Source organism: Callithrix jacchus, chromosome 5, assembly GCF_049354715.1.
Source record: "Callithrix jacchus isolate 240 chromosome 5, calJac240_pri, whole genome shotgun sequence".
NCBI classification, from domain to species: domain Eukaryota; kingdom Metazoa; phylum Chordata; class Mammalia; order Primates; family Cebidae; genus Callithrix; species Callithrix jacchus.
This window is the reverse complement of record NC_133506.1, coordinates 119,451,821-119,468,909: the sequence shown is the minus strand read 5'-3', so window position 1 is coordinate 119,468,909 and position 17,089 is coordinate 119,451,821. Positions and strand designations below refer to the sequence as shown.

At 47.3% G+C, this 17,089-nt stretch overlaps 2 protein-coding genes and 1 long non-coding RNA gene across 6 annotated transcripts in view; 1 reads left to right on the top strand and 2 right to left on the bottom strand.

Moving 5' to 3' along the window:
* The window catches only part of FBXO47 (F-box protein 47), a 30,032-nt gene extending 25,207 nt beyond the window's left edge, over positions 1 to 4,825 (top strand). Inside the window, exons 10-11 of one of the 2 annotated variants that reach the window (XM_035303307.3) lie at positions 606 to 765; positions 3,004 to 4,825. In XM_035303307.3, coding sequence (XP_035159198.1) covers positions 606 to 765; positions 3,004 to 3,119 — 276 coding nt within the window. In that variant the 3' untranslated portion in view covers positions 3,120 to 4,825. The remainder of the gene's footprint in view (positions 1 to 605; positions 766 to 3,003) is intronic. The other variant, XM_078374314.1, reaches the window with a different exon arrangement.
* A 2,192-nt stretch (positions 4,826 to 7,017) lies between these two features.
* On the bottom strand, positions 7,018 to 9,896 carry LOC103793309 (uncharacterized). Of its 2 annotated transcripts, none has more exons than XR_013535914.1 (3): positions 9,596 to 9,896; positions 8,717 to 8,840; positions 7,018 to 8,170 (listed from the first exon to the last, which is right to left on the bottom strand). It is a non-coding gene; the product is annotated as an uncharacterized LOC103793309 (long non-coding RNA). The 2 variants fall into 2 exon arrangements; XR_013535915.1 differs by lacking the exon at positions 9,596 to 9,896 and adding an exon at positions 8,938 to 9,067.
* A 3,427-nt stretch (positions 9,897 to 13,323) lies between these two features.
* LASP1 (LIM and SH3 protein 1) overlaps positions 13,324 to 17,089 on the bottom strand; it is a 92,156-nt gene continuing 88,390 nt past the window's right edge. For both annotated transcript variants that reach the window (XM_035303304.3, XM_003733017.6), the window contains exon 7: positions 13,324 to 16,603. In XM_035303304.3, the coding sequence (XP_035159195.1) occupies positions 16,430 to 16,603 (174 nt within the window). In that variant the 3' untranslated portion in view covers positions 13,324 to 16,429. The remainder of the gene's footprint in view (positions 16,604 to 17,089) is intronic.

Here is a 17,089-nt window from a genome sequence, read left to right as displayed (position 1 = left end):
CGATTCTCCTGCCTCAGCCTCCCTAGTAGCTGGAATTCCAGGCATGCACCACCATGCCCAGCTAATTTTTGTATTTTTACTAGAGATGTGGTTTCACCATGTTGGTCAGGCTGGTCTCGAACTCCTGACCTCGTGATCCACCTGTCTTGGCCTCCCAAAGTGCTGGGATTATAGACATGTGCCACTGCACCCGGCCCACAGTGGGTGTGGGTTTTGTATTTTAGTAGAGGCAGGTTTTTACCATGTTGGCCAGGCTGGTCTCAAACTCCTGACCTCAGGTGATCTGCCAGCCTTGGCTTTCCAAAGTGCTGGGATTACCTGGCCTGTTTTCAATATTAGTTCTTGTATCAGTAAATAATATTCTATGATAATCTTAAATCAGGCTTTTATTTACTTCATACTTTTTTCCCGTTAAAATGGTACCATTTGAAAGCAAAATAATATTAGATAAAAGAGCATTTCCCATGTATAGACTCAGTATGGTGTCAGGTATCATAAATTATGTAAAATCACAAAACTATCATTGTTCATTATTGTTCAACATTTTCAAATTCTATAGCTTTCTTCACATGAAGATGTATAATGTTTTCTCATGTCTACATCAGGTGTGTGAGAAAGAACTATACTGCATGGATTGGACAGTTAAAATGATGCAAAGAGTCTGTAAAATCTTTAGCACTCCAGTGGAAAGAAATAACTTCCTACAGAATGTGGCAAATGCATTTGCATGTATTACAATGGAAATGCTGCAATCAATCATGTCTGGTGAGTAAGATGTACTTGGTGCACAGGATGTGCGTAAAAATGAGCTCTAGTCTCCACCTAAAACAGAGATATTTTTCTATAACAGTCCAAGAAAAAAAAAAGCTATTTCTATGTTGACTTTGTTTTTTGAGATGGAGTCTTGCTCTGTCATCAGGCTGGAGTGCAATGGCTCTCTCTCAGCTCACTGCACCCTCCGCCTCCTGGGTTCATGCTATTCCCCTGCCTCAGCCTCCCAAGTAGCTGGGACTACAAGCTCACACCACCACACCTGGCTAATAAACGGGGTTTCACCATGTTGGCCAGGATGGTCTGGATCTCCTGACCTTGTGGTCTACCCACCTCTGCTTCCCAAAGTGCTGGGATTACAGGCCTGAGCCACTGCACCTGGCCTATGTTGACTTAAAAAAAAAAAAAAACTAACAGTAAATAGAGGGATCAGACTTTTTGTTTGTTTTTCCTTGAGATATATTTAGTTCCTGGATTTTGTCACTTTAAAAATCTGGTATTGTTTTAATGGAGAATATAAGGTTGAAGAGTCTGCTCTGAAAAGAACCTCTCTTTCTTTCTTTCTTTTTCTATTTTGACATGAAATTTTACTTCTGGCTGGGCGCGGTGGCTCACGCCTGTAATCCTAGCACTTTGGGAGGCCAAGGTGGGTGGATCACCTGAGGTCAGGAGTTCAAGACCAGCCTGGCCATCATGGTGAAACCCCATCTTAAAAATTAATAAATAAGGCCTGGGCATGATGGCTCAAGCCTGTAATCCCAGCACTTTGGGAGGCCGAGGTGGGTGGATCACGAGGTCAAGAGATCGAGACCATCCTGGTCAACATGGTGAAACCCCGTCTCTACTAAAAATACAAAAAAAAAAATTAGTTGGGCATGGTGGCCTGTGCCTGTAATCCCAGCTACTCAGGAGGCTGAGGCAGGAGAATTGCCTGAACCCAGGAGGCGGAAGTTGCAGTGAGCTGAGATTGTGCCATTGCACTCCAGCCTGGGTAATAAGAGCAAAACTCCGTCTCAATAAATAAATAAATAAAAAGAAATTTTACTTGTGTTGCCTAGGCTAGAGTACAATGGGGCCATCTTGGCTCACCGCAACCTCTGCCATCCAGGTTCAAGCAATTTTCTTGCCTGAGCCTCCTGAGCAGCTGGGATTACAGGCATGTGCCACCACGTCCAGCTAATTTTCTATTTCTCCATATTGGTCAGGCTGGTCTTGAACTTCCAGCGTCAGGTGATCCACTCGCCTCAGCCTCCAAAATTGCTGGGATTACAGGTGTGAGCCACCATACCTGGCTAGGAACCGCTTTCAATTTTGCACAGCAAAAATATTAACTTGCTTACTTATCAACTGTCATTAGCATAATATATTTGTAAGTATTATTTTATACCTTTATTAAGTAACCAACATGATAATTAACCCTATTTTACAGACGAGAAAACTAAGGCTTAGAGAAGTTACCTGACTTACCTAACTCATCTCTCAAAGTTAGAAGCAATAAAGCATGGCCAACTATCCTTTTCTTCTGACTTCTAATCTACTTTTCTTATATAATTCCATGATATCAGTATCTAACCTGACTTAGTAAAGTCACTAACAAAAAGTCTTCTGTGGGATTTCCAGTTTTCTGGAATCCCCTCCCACACGGTGGGAGCAAAAAATAATAAAAAAAAATTTTTTTTAAGTCTTCCGTTTAAATATTACTAGGGAGAATTAGAACATCTTATGTTTCAAATAAATTATATACTTACAAGGTGGGTGGATCACCTGAAGTCAGGACTTTGAGACCAGCCTGGCCAACATGTAGATACCTCATCTCTACTAAAAATACAAAAATTGATCAGGTGTAGTGATGCATGCCTATAATCCCAGTTACTTGGGAGGCTGAGACAGGAGAATTGCTTGAATTCAGGAGGCAGAGGTTGCAGTGAGCTGAGATGAGGTGGAGGTTGCAGTGAGCACTCCCTCCTGAGCAACAGAGCGAGACTCTGTCTCAAAGAATTAGTTAATTAATCAAATTTAATAAATTATATGCTTGGCTGGGCGTGGTGGCTCAGGCCTGTAATCCAAGCACTTTGGAGGCCAAGATGGGCAGATCACCTGAGGTCGGGAGTTCAAGACCAGCCTGAGCAACATGGTGAAACGCCGTCTATAAAAAATAAATAAAAAATAATAAAATTATATGCTTAAAATTTTAACTGTCATTTTCCTTTCTCTACTATGTATGGCATACAGGAGATCGTGATCAAGATGACAGAAGCTTCTTGAATTTGTTCCATCTTGTACATGCTCAGGCTAACTTCCATAAGGAGGTTCTATATTTGACCATGAATACTCCTCTGTCTACCTAAATACTCAGAAAGCCTTGCCTTTAGAGAACCTCACTGAACTAATGATTAGAGGACTGCTGCTTTTTCACTCAAAAAATAGCATCCATGGGACTTTTTTCATCTAAGTCACCTAAGAATTCAAAAGCTGCATAGAATTTTAGAAGCAACTACTTACATCATTATTAATATAAAAATAACAGGCAAAATCAAGAATGTACTGAGATTTCTCTGGAAAACAGCTCTGCCTCTTCAGGTTTTGGTCAACCTACCACCAAGCCAAAGTAGAATGTTAATTGTCCAAGAATCTGGGACCAGCCAACCTCTACGTGTGAATCTTTGAAGCAAGAAAAAATTCCATTTTATCGTTAGACCCAAATTCACTAAATAGTATGTATGTTCACTTTGCTTAAGTTGTATAGACATAGCCCAGAATGTTTTGTGAAGATTTGCAATATGGCATTTGGAATGTGTAGAATATAAATCACAGTTTTTACCACCTTCTTGGCGTATGCTTACAAAGAACATTATATTTTGTTCATGTTTTACATGAACAAATGGATAATAAAGTATATGTGCGTGTCTATATAGATATCTATCTTTATAGATCTAGATATCTATATAGATATCTATATCTTTATAGATCTAGATATCTATATAGACACACACAGAGGCATATATTTTCTTCTTTAAGATGAATCATATAAAAGGTCTATACATACAGGAAGGCATATATTGTCTCAATACAATCAAATCATCTTTTACTGGGGATTCAAATAAAATGTAGCAAACGAGAAAAATAAAATGAAAGAAAATAGCTATTCTGCTGCCAGCATCTTCACAAATAGTTTTTACTTCTTCCTAAAGCTTTTCTCCCTACCTTAAAAAGTGAAATTTGGCTGGGTGCAATGGCTCACGCCTGTAATCCCAACAATTTTGGAGGCTGAGGCAGGAGGCTCCCTTGAATCCAGGAGTTGGAGGCTGCAGTGAGTTATGATTGCACCATTGCACTCCAGCCTGGCAACAGAGTGAGACCCTGTTTCTAAAACCAAACAAACAAAAACAAGGTTTGGTGAAGGAAACTAAAAGGATGGCTGGTTTACAGCAGCCCATGAGAGAGTGAAGGTTCAGTTCTCTTCACTCAATTATATAGATTCCAAGAAGCTGCAGGACTATTTCAGTCTGACTAGTCACTGCTGCTCTTACTTTTACTATTAAAATAGATAATAATAGTTCTTGACAGGGCTGAAATAATGCTGGAGTCCTCCTGGGTCTCTCATCCCATTTTTTGCTCATTGGGTTTGAGCACTTTACACCTGAAGACACATTGCTTCCTCCTGCACTTCTGAAAGGCTGGCTTTCTTTACCCAAGCTCTTGATTTAACTCAACTTTGGAGCTGATGAAGGGAAGAAACACTAGAAAATATGGAAAGTATCTGTAGAAGTAGGGTATAAATTGTGGGAAATTTGCAAATGTTTGGTAAGAGGGACTTGGTGAGAGATGAATAGGACTGAGGAAGAGTGAAAATTGTGGAGAAAATAGAAATTGTGATAACAAGATTTTACTGTATCTCAGTAGCAAAGGCACTTACCTTCATTTCTGGAGGGTGAGAAGCTAACTGTCTTTCTTAGATGGATTTTCCAACTGCAATTCCATTGGTGGCAGGAATTTTTTCTCTAGTTTGTCATTTGCATATTTATGCAAAAATAAAGTTCTTGCTTTTAGCCTGGTTTTATTTTCTTCTTCTCAATTTAAGAATTGACCCTCAGTTGAATTATAAATGGAGCTGAATTATAAAGATTAAAAGTTGGCAGATATCAGAGTATAAAATAATACCTTAGTTTTTTCATTTTTCCCTCTCTTTTTCCTATACATGCTTGCAAAGCATAGATTTATCAAAAGATTGGTTATTCCAAGTAGAGAATATACTCCACTCAACTATCTGTCAGGGAAAGAAAAAAAAGTAAATATTTAAATATAAGTAGTGAATTTTGCCCAGGCTGGAGTGCAGTGGTGTGATCTTGGCTGACTGCAACCTCTGCCTCTCTGCTTCAAGTGATTCTCCTGCCTCAGCCACCCCAGTAGCTGGGACAACACGTGTGCACCACCATGCCTGGCTAATTTTTTTGTATTATTGGTAGAGATGGGGTTTCGCCATGTTGGCCAGACTGGTCTCAAACTCCTGACCTCAAGTGATCCACTCGCTTCACCCTCCTCAAGTGCTGGGATTACAGGTGTAAGCCACCATGCCTGACAATAGTGAATATTTTCAATATTTTACTAAATGTATGCTAGATTTTAAACTTTGTATGAATACAGTCTGAAAAGCCTTGATGTCACAAAAGACCAGAGCAAGCTTGGTTAGACTACACCTTGAAGATCTATACCATCATAACTATAATTTGGACCCCTTCAGATACTGGCATTTGGCTGAATTACTTAGGTAAGGACATAGAGCTGCTGTCTTGGCTTGAAGAGGGAAAGTGTAGTTTGAAACACCAAGTTATACCAGAGTTAGAGGAATATCTTTGTGGGAAATGTCACATCAAGGACTCTATTGAAGATCATTCCAAAATATATCCAAGTTCACAGCCATGCTTCTTGCATCCATGTATGTCAGATTACTTATCTTTTTGTTACATACCACAATGCAGTATCATACTTGTTAATATTTCTTAAACAGCTTAAGCAAATTATCACTGACATAATATATATTTGGAGTAAATAAATATGGCCATTTTCTCATTCTAGCTGTTGGTGAAAAAAAAGGGGGGGGTAGTTTTCAGTTGAATTTTCATTATAAAATGTCATGTTGGAGAGAATAAGCAGAAAAGGGGAACTATCAGTAAACTATTAAGAATTTGTTCCAGACTGGGTGCAGTGGCTCACAATCCTGTAATCTCAGCACTTTGGGAGGCCGAGGCAGGCAGATCACGAGGTCAAGAGTTCGAGACCAACCTGACCAACATGGCAAAACCCTGTCTCCACTAAAAACACAAAAATTAGCCAGGCATGGTGGCGTGCCTGTAATCCCAGCTATTCAGGAGGCTGAGCAGGAGAATTGCTTGAACCTAGGAGGCGCAGGTTGCAATGAGCCAAGATCATACCACTGCACTCCAGCCTAGGTGATGGAGTGAGACTCCATCTCAAAAAAAAAAAGGTTTGTTCCATGGGAAATTCTGTTCTCAATGATATAGTTTCCTAACACTTCATTTGACAGAATAAACAGAAGACCTAAAGTTTATGTATTTATTTTTATTTTGTGTGTGTGTGGAGATGGGGGTCTTGCTGTGTTGCCCAGGCTAGTCTGGAACTCCTGGCCTCAAGCTATCCTCCTACTTCTACCTCCCTAAATGCTGGGATTATAGGTGTGAGCCATAGTGCCTGGCCTAACCCTAAAGTTTAAATGACTTATGGAAGGTTACATAATTTGTTGCCAAAACAAAGCTTCCAGAATAGTGTTTTTTTTCCATAATTTATTATTATTATTATTATTATTATTATTACTATTTTTGAGATGGCTTCTCACTCTGTCACCCAGGCTGGAGTCCAGAGGTGTGATTTCAGCTCACTGCAGTCTCCACCTACCATGGTCAAGCAATTCTCCTGCTTCAGCCTCCCAAGTGGCTGGGATTACAGGCGCCCACCACACCACCTAATTTTTGTGTTTTTGGTAGAGATGGGGTTTCACCATATTGGCCGGGCTGGTCTCAAACTCCTGACCTCAAGTGATCCGCCCGCCTCGGCCTCCCAAAGTGCTGGGATTACAGGCATAAGCCACTGCACCCGGCCTTGTCTGTAAGTTTTAAGCCCAACTTTTCCATTTTAACTGTGACATATAATGCCTCAATTTTTCTTTTAAAACATGGAAATTGGACACAATGTTATTACTAAAAACTATTAATTTAAGCTTTCTCCTTATTTATTTTTCATTTTATTTTATTTTATTTGAGACAGAGTCTCGCTATGTCTCCCAAGCTGGAGTGCAGTGACACGATCTCAGCTCACTACAACCTCTGCCTCCCAGGTTCAAGCGATTCTTCAGCCTCAGCCACCTGAGTAGCTGGGACTACAGGCGCCTGCCACCACGCCCGGCTAATTTTTGTATTTTTAGTAGAGATGGGGTTTCACCATGTTGGACAGGCATGACCCACCTCGCCTGGCTCTCCTTGTTTATTTTAAGCTAGAAGGGAAAATCAAATATAGAACAATTATGATAGACTTGTAAAAGGAATAAACACCCCAGATTTGCAGGCCAGTTCTACTCAGAATCCTGAAATACATAGTTTCTTCAACTCTAATGAGTCAGAGAACTATATGGAGTTTTCTTTCAGAAAAAATCTTTGACAATTAAAACACACATACACACACACACACACACACACACACACTCATTTTGGGGTAAGAGATTTTTCCTAAATAAGTATAGCCATCTTGTTTCTGTAATTTACAATTCAGTCAGGTGCAAAGATGAGGACTATATAACCATTTCTCCCTTTAAATGAAAAACTGGGATACAAGTGGGTTAAGGTGGAAAGAACTGATAAATTTTAAAAACTCAAATGACAAGTTCCTTCTGGCTGGTTAGTGAGACAAGAGAAACCACAAAACCCTACATTGTGCAATCTGGACAGACAGTGATAAAGTGACTACTTCATAGATGAAGATAGACAACTTGAACTTGACCATGAGTTTAACAAAGGGGCCCTGTGTGTGAGAAGAAAGGAACATATTCGAGTGGAATATGCAGTTGCATTTAGATAGAAGGAAGCTTAACATGAATTGAAGTTTCCTTAATTCAAAATGAATTTTTGGGCAGTTCTCCACTGTAACTTTAATGAGTCTCCATTTCAACTTTCTGTATTCTCAATCCCCTCTAACTACAGCTCAAACACATGCAGTATCTGCCAGCCATGTCCATGAATTCCTCATGTCCCAGCCAAGTGCCTCTCAGCTCAAAAAGCCCCTTGCGTGCCAGGGGTCAGCCATGTCTGGAAGGCTCTGGAAGAGGTCTGCTGGGCAGCGGGAGCACTGCTGTGGATGAGAGGCCTCTTGTTGGACTGGAGACCAGGATCTGTAAGAAACCCAGAAACAAAAAAGGCTCAGATGGGGACAGCTGCAAAGGTATCAGCTCCCACGCACCAGGAGTTCCTCCCTCCTCTCCACCAAATCCCACAGTTGGGAAAAAATGGACATCTCCCCCAAAACCCCACCCCAAGTAAAATTTATTTGCTATCTCACCCTCAAATAAGAATGAGTCAATTATTAAGTAATGCAATTATACAAGCATAGTTGTAAACAACTGTGCTGCAACTATGCTCACATGCAAAGATGTGCTTTACCTTTAATTACTGGAAGAAAATAGACAACTTGGGCTGTGAGCACCTAACTTGAAGAAGAAATTAGGAAATAATATTCCCTCCCCGCCACACCCATCACTCCCAACCCATTCTACCTAAAAATCCTTTGCATTGTGGATTTTATTTTTAATTTTTAAACTCTTATTTTAAATTAGGACCCAAAGAAAGAACCTGGCATTTCGTAATCTTTTCAGAGTGGTCTGAGAAAAAAATAGGAAAGCAAACTCTCTTTTCTTTCTTTCTTTTTTTTGAATCAATACCCGAGATAACATCCAGAAGCAAAAATCCACTGGTGCGTCAGCAAGCAGGGTGCTCCGTCGTTCAGCTCCATCCCTCCCTCTGAGCTGTTCCCCAGCAGGCTCCAGCCGCCGCAGCTCCAGGCCACTAGAGCAGATAGATAATGTAGGACAGAATGACAAGGCCTATGATGGCAAAGAACATCAGGATGAAAATATCCAGCATTGTGGATTCCTAGGCCGACCTGGCCCCTGGATTCTGGTGAAACGTGAGCTGTGAGCACGGAGGTTGCAGTCGGTGGAGAGAAATGGCTCCTCTTCCTTCCACGGCTCAGCCCCGGTTCTTTCCCCTCCCCCTCCTGGGGGCCTGAGACTAAAGGATGCTGCGGCTCCACCAGCAGCTTCCACCCGCTCCCCCTCCCGCCAACCACAGCCAACCAATCACAAAGCCTGGGGGTTGATAGCCAAGGAGCTGCCAGATTTAGACCCCGCAGAAACGCAGAACCAAAGGAGCTCAATTTCTCCCCAGGAACCCAATCCCACCCCGTTGTATCTAAATGGAGCCTGCATGCTATGGTTGTAGGAGGAGACAGAATCTCTACCCAGCACCCCCGGGAATGAATCCCCCTGACTTCCTTTCTTCGCTTTCCTCTCACACACCTCGGGCAGATTATCTCAGAAAAATACTGGTTGGGTATTGGGTGCGCCATTGGTAAGTTCTAAAGGTCTCATTATGGGGAGACACAGACAAAGGTCTCATGTGGGTCTCAGTGGGCTTCCCCCGGGGATGGCGCTAACATTTTATACGTTTCCTACATTGGGCCGGATATTGCACACATGGTGCAATTTCAACCACCCTAGGAGTCTTTCATAGATGGGGCTCAGAGATAGTCAGAAACTTACCTAATGCTTCAGAATTTAGAACTGTCAGAGACCGGCCGGGCACGCTGGCTCACGCCTGTAATCCCAGCCCTTTGGGAGACCGAGGTAGGTGGATCACGACGTCAAGTTCAAGACCAGCCTGGCCAAGATGGTGAAACCCCATCTCTACTAAAAATACAAAACTTAGCCGGACGTGGTGGCAGGTGCCTATAATCCCAGCTACTCAGGAGGCTGAGGCAGAGAATTGCTTGAACCAGGGAGGTGTAGGTTGCAGTGAGCCGAGATTGTGCACTGCACTTCAGCCTGGGCGACAGAGCAAGACTCTGTCTCAAAAAAAAAAAAAAAAAAAAAAAAAATTAGCTGGGCGTGGTGACGGGTGCCTGTAATCCCAGCTACTCGCGAGGCTGAGGCTGGAGAATTGCTTGAACCCGGGAGGTGGAGGTTGCAGTGAGCCGAGACCGCACCATTGCACTGCAGCCTGGGCGACAGAGGGAGGCTCCGTCTCAAAAATAAAAAATAAAAATGTCAGAGACCAAGATTCAAAACTAGGCATGCAGACTCCAAAGTCCACATTCTTCCTCCTGTCCCACACTGCTCCCCCTGTTGGTCCGGAAGGCCCCTGCACCCCACCTGCGCGGCTCAGCCTGCAGTGCTCCACTTTTAGGACCTGCACCAGAAACCTCTCCTCCACCCACTCCTTCATCTTCTTTGCAGTCATTACCCATTGTTCTGTTTTCCTTCTTTCTTCTTCCTTTTTCTGTAGAGACGGGGTCTTGCCACCTTGCTCAGGCTGGTCTCAAACTCCTGGACTAAAGCGATCCTCCCACCTTGGCCTCCCAAAGTGCTGGGATTGCAGGTGTGAGCCACAGCGCCGAGCCTACTTTTGTTTTCTTTGGTGTCCTCTTCCAAAAGCTCAGCATAGTGTTATCCAGAGAGGACACTGAAGAATTCTCAAGGGCCATCCCTGAAAAAAAAAAAAAAATTCCAGTGGTTTCTTCTAACGGGGAAAAGACAATAGTTAAAAAAAAATCACGGCTGGGTGCAGTGGCTCACACCTGTAATCCCAGCACCTTGGGAGGCCAAGGCGGGCAGATCACTTGAGGTCAGGAGTTGGAGACCAGCCTGGCCAAGACGGTGAAACCCCATCCTAACTAGCCAGGTATGGTGGCCAATGCCTGTAATCTCAGCTACTGGAGAGGCTGAGACAGGAGAATCGCTTGAACCCAGGAAGCAGAGGTTGCTGTGAGCCAAGATCGCACCACAGCACTCCAGCCTAGGCAACAGACCAGGACTCCATCTCAAATAAAAAAAAAAATCACTCCATCGCCCAGACTGGAGTGCAGTGACGCAACCATAGCTCACTGCCAACTCAACCTCCCTGACACAAGCAATCCTCCTGCCTCAGCCTCCCAAGTAGCAGGGACTACAGGCACACACCACCAGATCTGGCTAATTTTTATAGTTTTTGTAAAGATAGGGTCTTGAGGCTGGACATGGTGGCTCACGCTTGTAATCCCAGCACTTTGGGAGGCCGAGGTGGGTGGATCATGAGGTCAGGAGTTTGAGACCAGCCTGGCCAGTATGGGCTTTTTTTCTTGTAAATCTGTTTTAGTTCTTTGTAAATTCTGGATATCAGCAAACTGATGCAAGAACAGAAAATCAAATACCGCATGTTCTCACTCAGGCGGGTGATGAACAATGAGAACACATGGACACAAGGAGTTGGGGAGAGATAGCATGGGGAGAAATGCCAGATATAGGTGAAGGGGAGGAAGGCAGCAAATCACGGTGCCACGTGTGTACCTATGCAACTATCTTGCATGTTCTTCACATGTACCCCAAAACCTAAAATGCAATAAAAAAATTAAAAAACAAACAAACCAACACAGAGTCTTGTGGTGTTGCCCAGGCTGCTCTCAAACTCCTGAGCTTAAGCGATCCACCTGCCTTGGCCTCCCAAAGTGCTGATATTACAGGCATGAGCCATGAGCCTGGCTTTATAATGTTTTAAACTCAGTTATGTCTTGTGCCTTTTCATAAGCCTCAATTATTTCCTATTAATTTTTAAAAATTCCCTAGGACATTGAGGCCTAGTCTCCTTGGCCCCTACCCCAAATAGTATTTTTTGAAAGGCCTGGGGGTTTGGTATTGGTAACCCCCTCATAATGCTAGACCTCAGGAACTTAGGCCACTGCCAGAAGGGGGTCCAGAAACTCCTCCCACTGGCCAATCCCAGGAGGCAGAGCTTTCTGTGAGCAGGGAGTGGAGACCCGGCAGCAGTGCCCTCAAAAAGACTACTCTGTCAAGTAGCTCTGAGGGTGAATGGAGCCTCCTGGGGAGTGGGGTGGGCCGTGAGGCAAGCTTGCCAACTAACTTCCTTCTATTGGGAAAGTATCAGGCTGCCTGCACCCCTGGAGGGGAGTAGGAGTCAGTGCTGTCTCTAAATAACCACCCAGGGCCACCTCAAGTGCTCCCCACCCAGCCCCAGCTGGGCTGACTCTGGCCGCCTCACGCTTAGCTCAGGAGAGCCCTCCTCCTCTCCACCCTGCTGTGATTCTGAGGCTGGAGAGTGCTTTCGTTCTGAGCCCCAAGAGGAAATGCAATTGAGCGGCTGGACCTGAGGCTGATGGGCAGCACCGAGTGGGGCCAGATTCCCCTTTCTGCCTCTGTCCTCTTCCCAAGCCCACTGAGCAAGAGGGGAGGCCGCCCAGCCTTCTGGCCAGTCACAGACCCTGGGCACATGGAGCAAAATGTGGAGCTCAAGAGACACACATCTGAGGCCTGCCAAGGACACAGGCACATGGCCTGCCCCGGCCAGACGGCACAGCACCAGACCAGGAGCGCCACGTGGGGGGGGTCTCAGGCCCTGCTCTGCCACACTGTGGACTGTCACCAATCTGCTCTGCCTTTCTGGGCCTCAGTGAGTCCCACCTCCATAAGCAGTTATTTCTCTCACAGGGTTGCCAGGAAGAAGGAATAAAAGGAGGTGTGTTCAAGATCACATCCCAAAGGCACTGTGAACAGTGCCATGGGCAGCCGGGCCACCTTACACACAGCTTCATGCAGATCCTGTCCCACTGCGGGGCGTTCTGTCATCTCATGCCTCAAACACAGAGCTCCTGCTCGCTGCCTGGCAGCGGCAGAGTGCTAGAACTGCTCCCCAGCTGAGCTCATTCATTAATTCAACAGCTCCGCACCTGCTCCTGGGCAGGTAGGAGATTCAGAGATGATTAGACTCATCGCCTGCCCCAGGGGCTCTGGCGAGTAGGGAGACAGTAAGGAGATGGAGCTCAGGGAAGCTTCCCAAAGCATCACCAAGTTGGCAGAGAGGAGATTGGGTGGGAAGCCAGAAGTAGGTTGGTGGGAGTTCTCAGCAAGGAGAAAGGGCAAGGGCCTGTCAGACAGCAGCAAACCGTCCCTTGGCATCCAGACAAGTCATTCTCTCCCTGAGGGGCAGCAGAGCTCCCAGGAGGGCCATAGGCCAGTGCCCCCAGCAGATGGGACACACACACAAGAGAGCAACACCTCCTGGCTAAATACACTCATACATAGCAACTCACAGCTACACATACACACACCTCAGAACCTCAGAGCCAGCCCCCTAGACGACACACACACACACACACACACACACACACACACACACACGCAGCAGCGCCTCACTGCTAGATACACATATATACAAACACACACACACACACACACACACACACAGCAGCACCTCAGAGCCAGAGAGAAGAAACCAAGTCTTCAGGTAAAAATTATACTTTTATTTGAGTCACCAGGAGAAAGATTCACTTGCAGTTCAAGTCAAATGTTCAGAATCATAACAGGCCAGAAAGGTTTGATCCCGAGCACAAGCCCATGAGGGAGGGGACCAACACAGACCGAAATGAGACAACAACCCCATATAAAAAGATGGATGTGGCTTCGCACACACACACACAGACACACACACACGGATGAAATGTCTGGACAGAGGCAAATTTCACTTGGTCGTTTCCGTTTCTTTTTAAATACAGGTTTGTGGGGTGGTATTTTGTTTTTTCCAGCTATAAAAAAAGGCCCAAAAGTGCATTGGAAATTAAGCAATAAAGCCATTTTCCCTGGAGGGACACGAGAGGGAGGAAACAGGAGGCCGTGCTGGGAGAAAGCACTCTGTCACCACCGGGCTTCTGGTTATTCTTATGATTGGTCCACAAAAGTTATATTCACATTCTGGCTTGGATGCATCTCTCCTGGGATTAAATGGGTGGAAAGAGCTCTGTGAACTGTAGAGAAGACCAGGGGCCCGGCCCAGCCCAGCCCAGCCCAGCCCAGCCCTCAGGGCTCTGTGCTCTACTAGGGATTGATGGTTCTGGTAAGAAGCAGGCACCCAGCAGCCCCTGGGTCCCTCAGCACCAGTGTGACGGTCCCTCCTCTCTCTGGGGGTGTGTAAGAAGACGGCCCCTATTTTTAGGACGGGAAGAGTAGAGGGCGGGCCTGCAGCAAGATTCCATGACTGACTCGCCTTGTCTGGGAAGGAAAATTAAGCCGAGTGACAGCAGGCTGCTTTTTGCTGCTTCTCCCCCGCACTCACCCCTCTCCCAAACTCAGGTCCTTTAAGGGGATGTGTCCCTGGCCTTTGGTCTCCAAATCCACATTGTGCTTTGAGATCAAGAGGAAACAGAATGCACCAGTGCCACCCAAGACTCCCAAGGGATCCTCTGCCTCCCCCAGCCCCCACACTGCCCAAGATAAGATATTCCACTTGCCTCCACCTAGACAGGCCAAGAAAGGAAAAGGGACTGGTTAGGCAGGGCCTCCTCACCCACTGTCTTTTCCTCAACTTCTGATGTAGGGCAGGTATCCCCACATCAATTCACAAGCAGTTGACAAAACACCCACGATGACTAACTGTTGAACAGGCCAAAACCTGCAGGTCCTGCCCCTCACCTGTGGGTACAAGAGTGCAGGGAGAAGAGGCCAATGGCAGGGGGACCTGGTTGGGCTCAGGGTGGAGATGGGATGGGGACTTCCAGGGGGTGGCAAGAAAACCAGAGATGAAACGAGTGAGGCCAGGGTTGTTGCAGCCACCCCTGAGCAGAGAGCAGGAGCTGGACAGAGCACCACCTTCCCCTCCCCGGCCCGGAGGCTGTGCTTCCAGTTTTGCAGCCCTGGGACCCTCTTTCTTGCTTCAAGGAAGCTTTACGTAAGTGAGAGGGGTCTAGGGGAAGAGCCCCCAGAGGGACACACACTGTGGGTGACACAGGGTCCTTCTGGCACCCTATTCTGCAGCCCAGACACGGAGATGGGGGAAAATATGCCTGGAGTGACAGAGCCTTCCCCCAGCAGGGGGACCTGGTTGGGCTCAGGGTGAAGATGGGATGGGGACTTCCAGGGGGTGGCAAGAAAACCAGAGATGAAACGAGTGAGGCCAGGGTTGTTGCAGCCACCCCTGAGCAGAGAGCAGGAGCTGGACAGAGCACCACCTTCCCCTCCCCGGGAGGGGGCAGCCCCAGCAACTCCACGCCAACCCCTCACCTTCCACCCTGCACGCTGCAAAGGGCAGACTGGTGGGCTGCCCCCACTCCAAGATACGGGGAAGGAGGAACTTCTCTTCCCCAGGAGCCCTCCCCTCTTGCTGCGGGTTCTGAGGAAACTCTTAGGGGAGGACGGCTCTTCGTACCGCACATACCCCCAGCCACACACAGGCCCAGAGACATCTACAGACATGCCCCTGCCCATCTCTCACGCTCACACTCACACTCACACACTTGCACATCAGACACCTGCAGACATACATGCTCCTGCCTCTGCACACCAGGTCTTGGAGATACAGTGGTCCCTGCTGGCTCTGTGCAGCTCCAGGCCCACTTGGCATTGTGCTGGGGAGGGGAGGCCACGGAAGGCTCTGAGACATCTTCCTATGAGAAGCAGGCTGGAGCTGCTGCCTACCTCAGATCCTGGGGGCTGAGGGAGGCTGAAGACCAAATGGCCCGAAGTCACCCTTGCCCCACGCCTCAGGACCACGCTTCCAGCCTGGGAGGCAGGCAGGGGCCCTTGAGACTGGGGGTGGGTATGGGGAAAGGAGCTGCGGGGGAGAACTCCCTGTTCCCCTCCTTCCGGTTGCTGTCCCTAAAATTAAGAAAGGCAAGAACCTGACCCAAGCTGTGCTTCCTGGGGAGCTCTTTGCCCAGTACGGGTCTGCGTGGGCGGGAGGGCAAAATCACAGTGTGCGAAGGAACGCGCCGGGAGGGGAGGAAGGCACCCCGCAGCAGGGACCCCATTCTCCTGCTGCTGCCCCTGAGGGAGAAGGTGGGGAGAGACCCAGGGTGGGCAGCAGCCCCCTCTTTGAGAAGGAGAGGTAGAGCCCATCGCACTGGTCCCTACACAACAAAGGAACCCCTGTCACCATCGCAGGAGCCTACACACAGATCCCACTCTGGGGAACGTGGGGAGCCCCTGCCCTGGGGTCCTGGGAGTCTCAGGCTCACCCCAGTCCTGGAATGTGTGGGTGTGTGAGGAGCTGGGCAGAAGGACGTGAAGGGAGAGAACAGAGAGGCAGGCAAGGCCCAGAGGCCCGCAGGTCTCCCATTCCAGCCGCACACCCCGGCCTCGCCCACCCCCAGAGAGGCCCAGGCCTGTTCCATCCAGAGAGAAAATCAAGAAGTCGGTCAAGGGGGATGCCTGCCAGAGGAGGGAGCCCGCAGAAGTGGCAGAAGGCTTCAGTTGGCAAAAGAAGCTGGAGGAGGGGTAGGAATCACAAGCTGTTGCAGGTTTAAAAAACAGAGACACTGAAGAATGGACAGGGCACACCCAGGACGGATGCGATGCCATGGAATGCGCTGAAGACAGGTGGGGGGCACCGCGGGCTCAGATGGCCTCCACGTAGTTGGCCGGCAGCATCCCTGTGTCACCGGTGCGCTCCACCGTCCCGTACATCCAGCCGTCGTCGATCTGCTGCACGTTGACGATGGTGTCCCCGTCCTGGAAGGAGACTTCGTCCTCGTCGGCGGCGCTGTAGTCATACACCGCGCGGTACCGCTTCTGTGGGGGAAGTTCAGTCAGCCTAGGGCCCTGGATGCCGGCTCACCTGGGTCTAACGCTCCAGGACCCTGGAACAGAGCCTAGGGTAGCAGTGAACTCAGAAATAGGGCCCCAGCCTCTGCTACAAAGATTCTCACCTCTTTGTCTTGCTTGCTTACTGAGAGCTGTCGATCTTTTATAAGCTTTGGCAGTTACTAAGGGCCAGAGGCAGGGCAGGGACTGAGGTCACATTGGCTCTGCCCCACCTCACTGAACAGGACTGCAGTAAGGTCCACCAGCCATGATGCCAAAGTAGTGTCTAAACATGACCCACAGGCCAGGCATGGTGGCTCATGCCTGTAATCCCAGCACTTTGGGAGGCCAAGGCATGACAACTGCTTGAGCCCAGAAGTCTGAGACCAGCCTGGGAAACACAGTGAGACCCCTTTTCTTTCTGAGATGGAGTCTTGCTTTGTCACCCAGGCTGGAGTGCAACGGCATGATCTC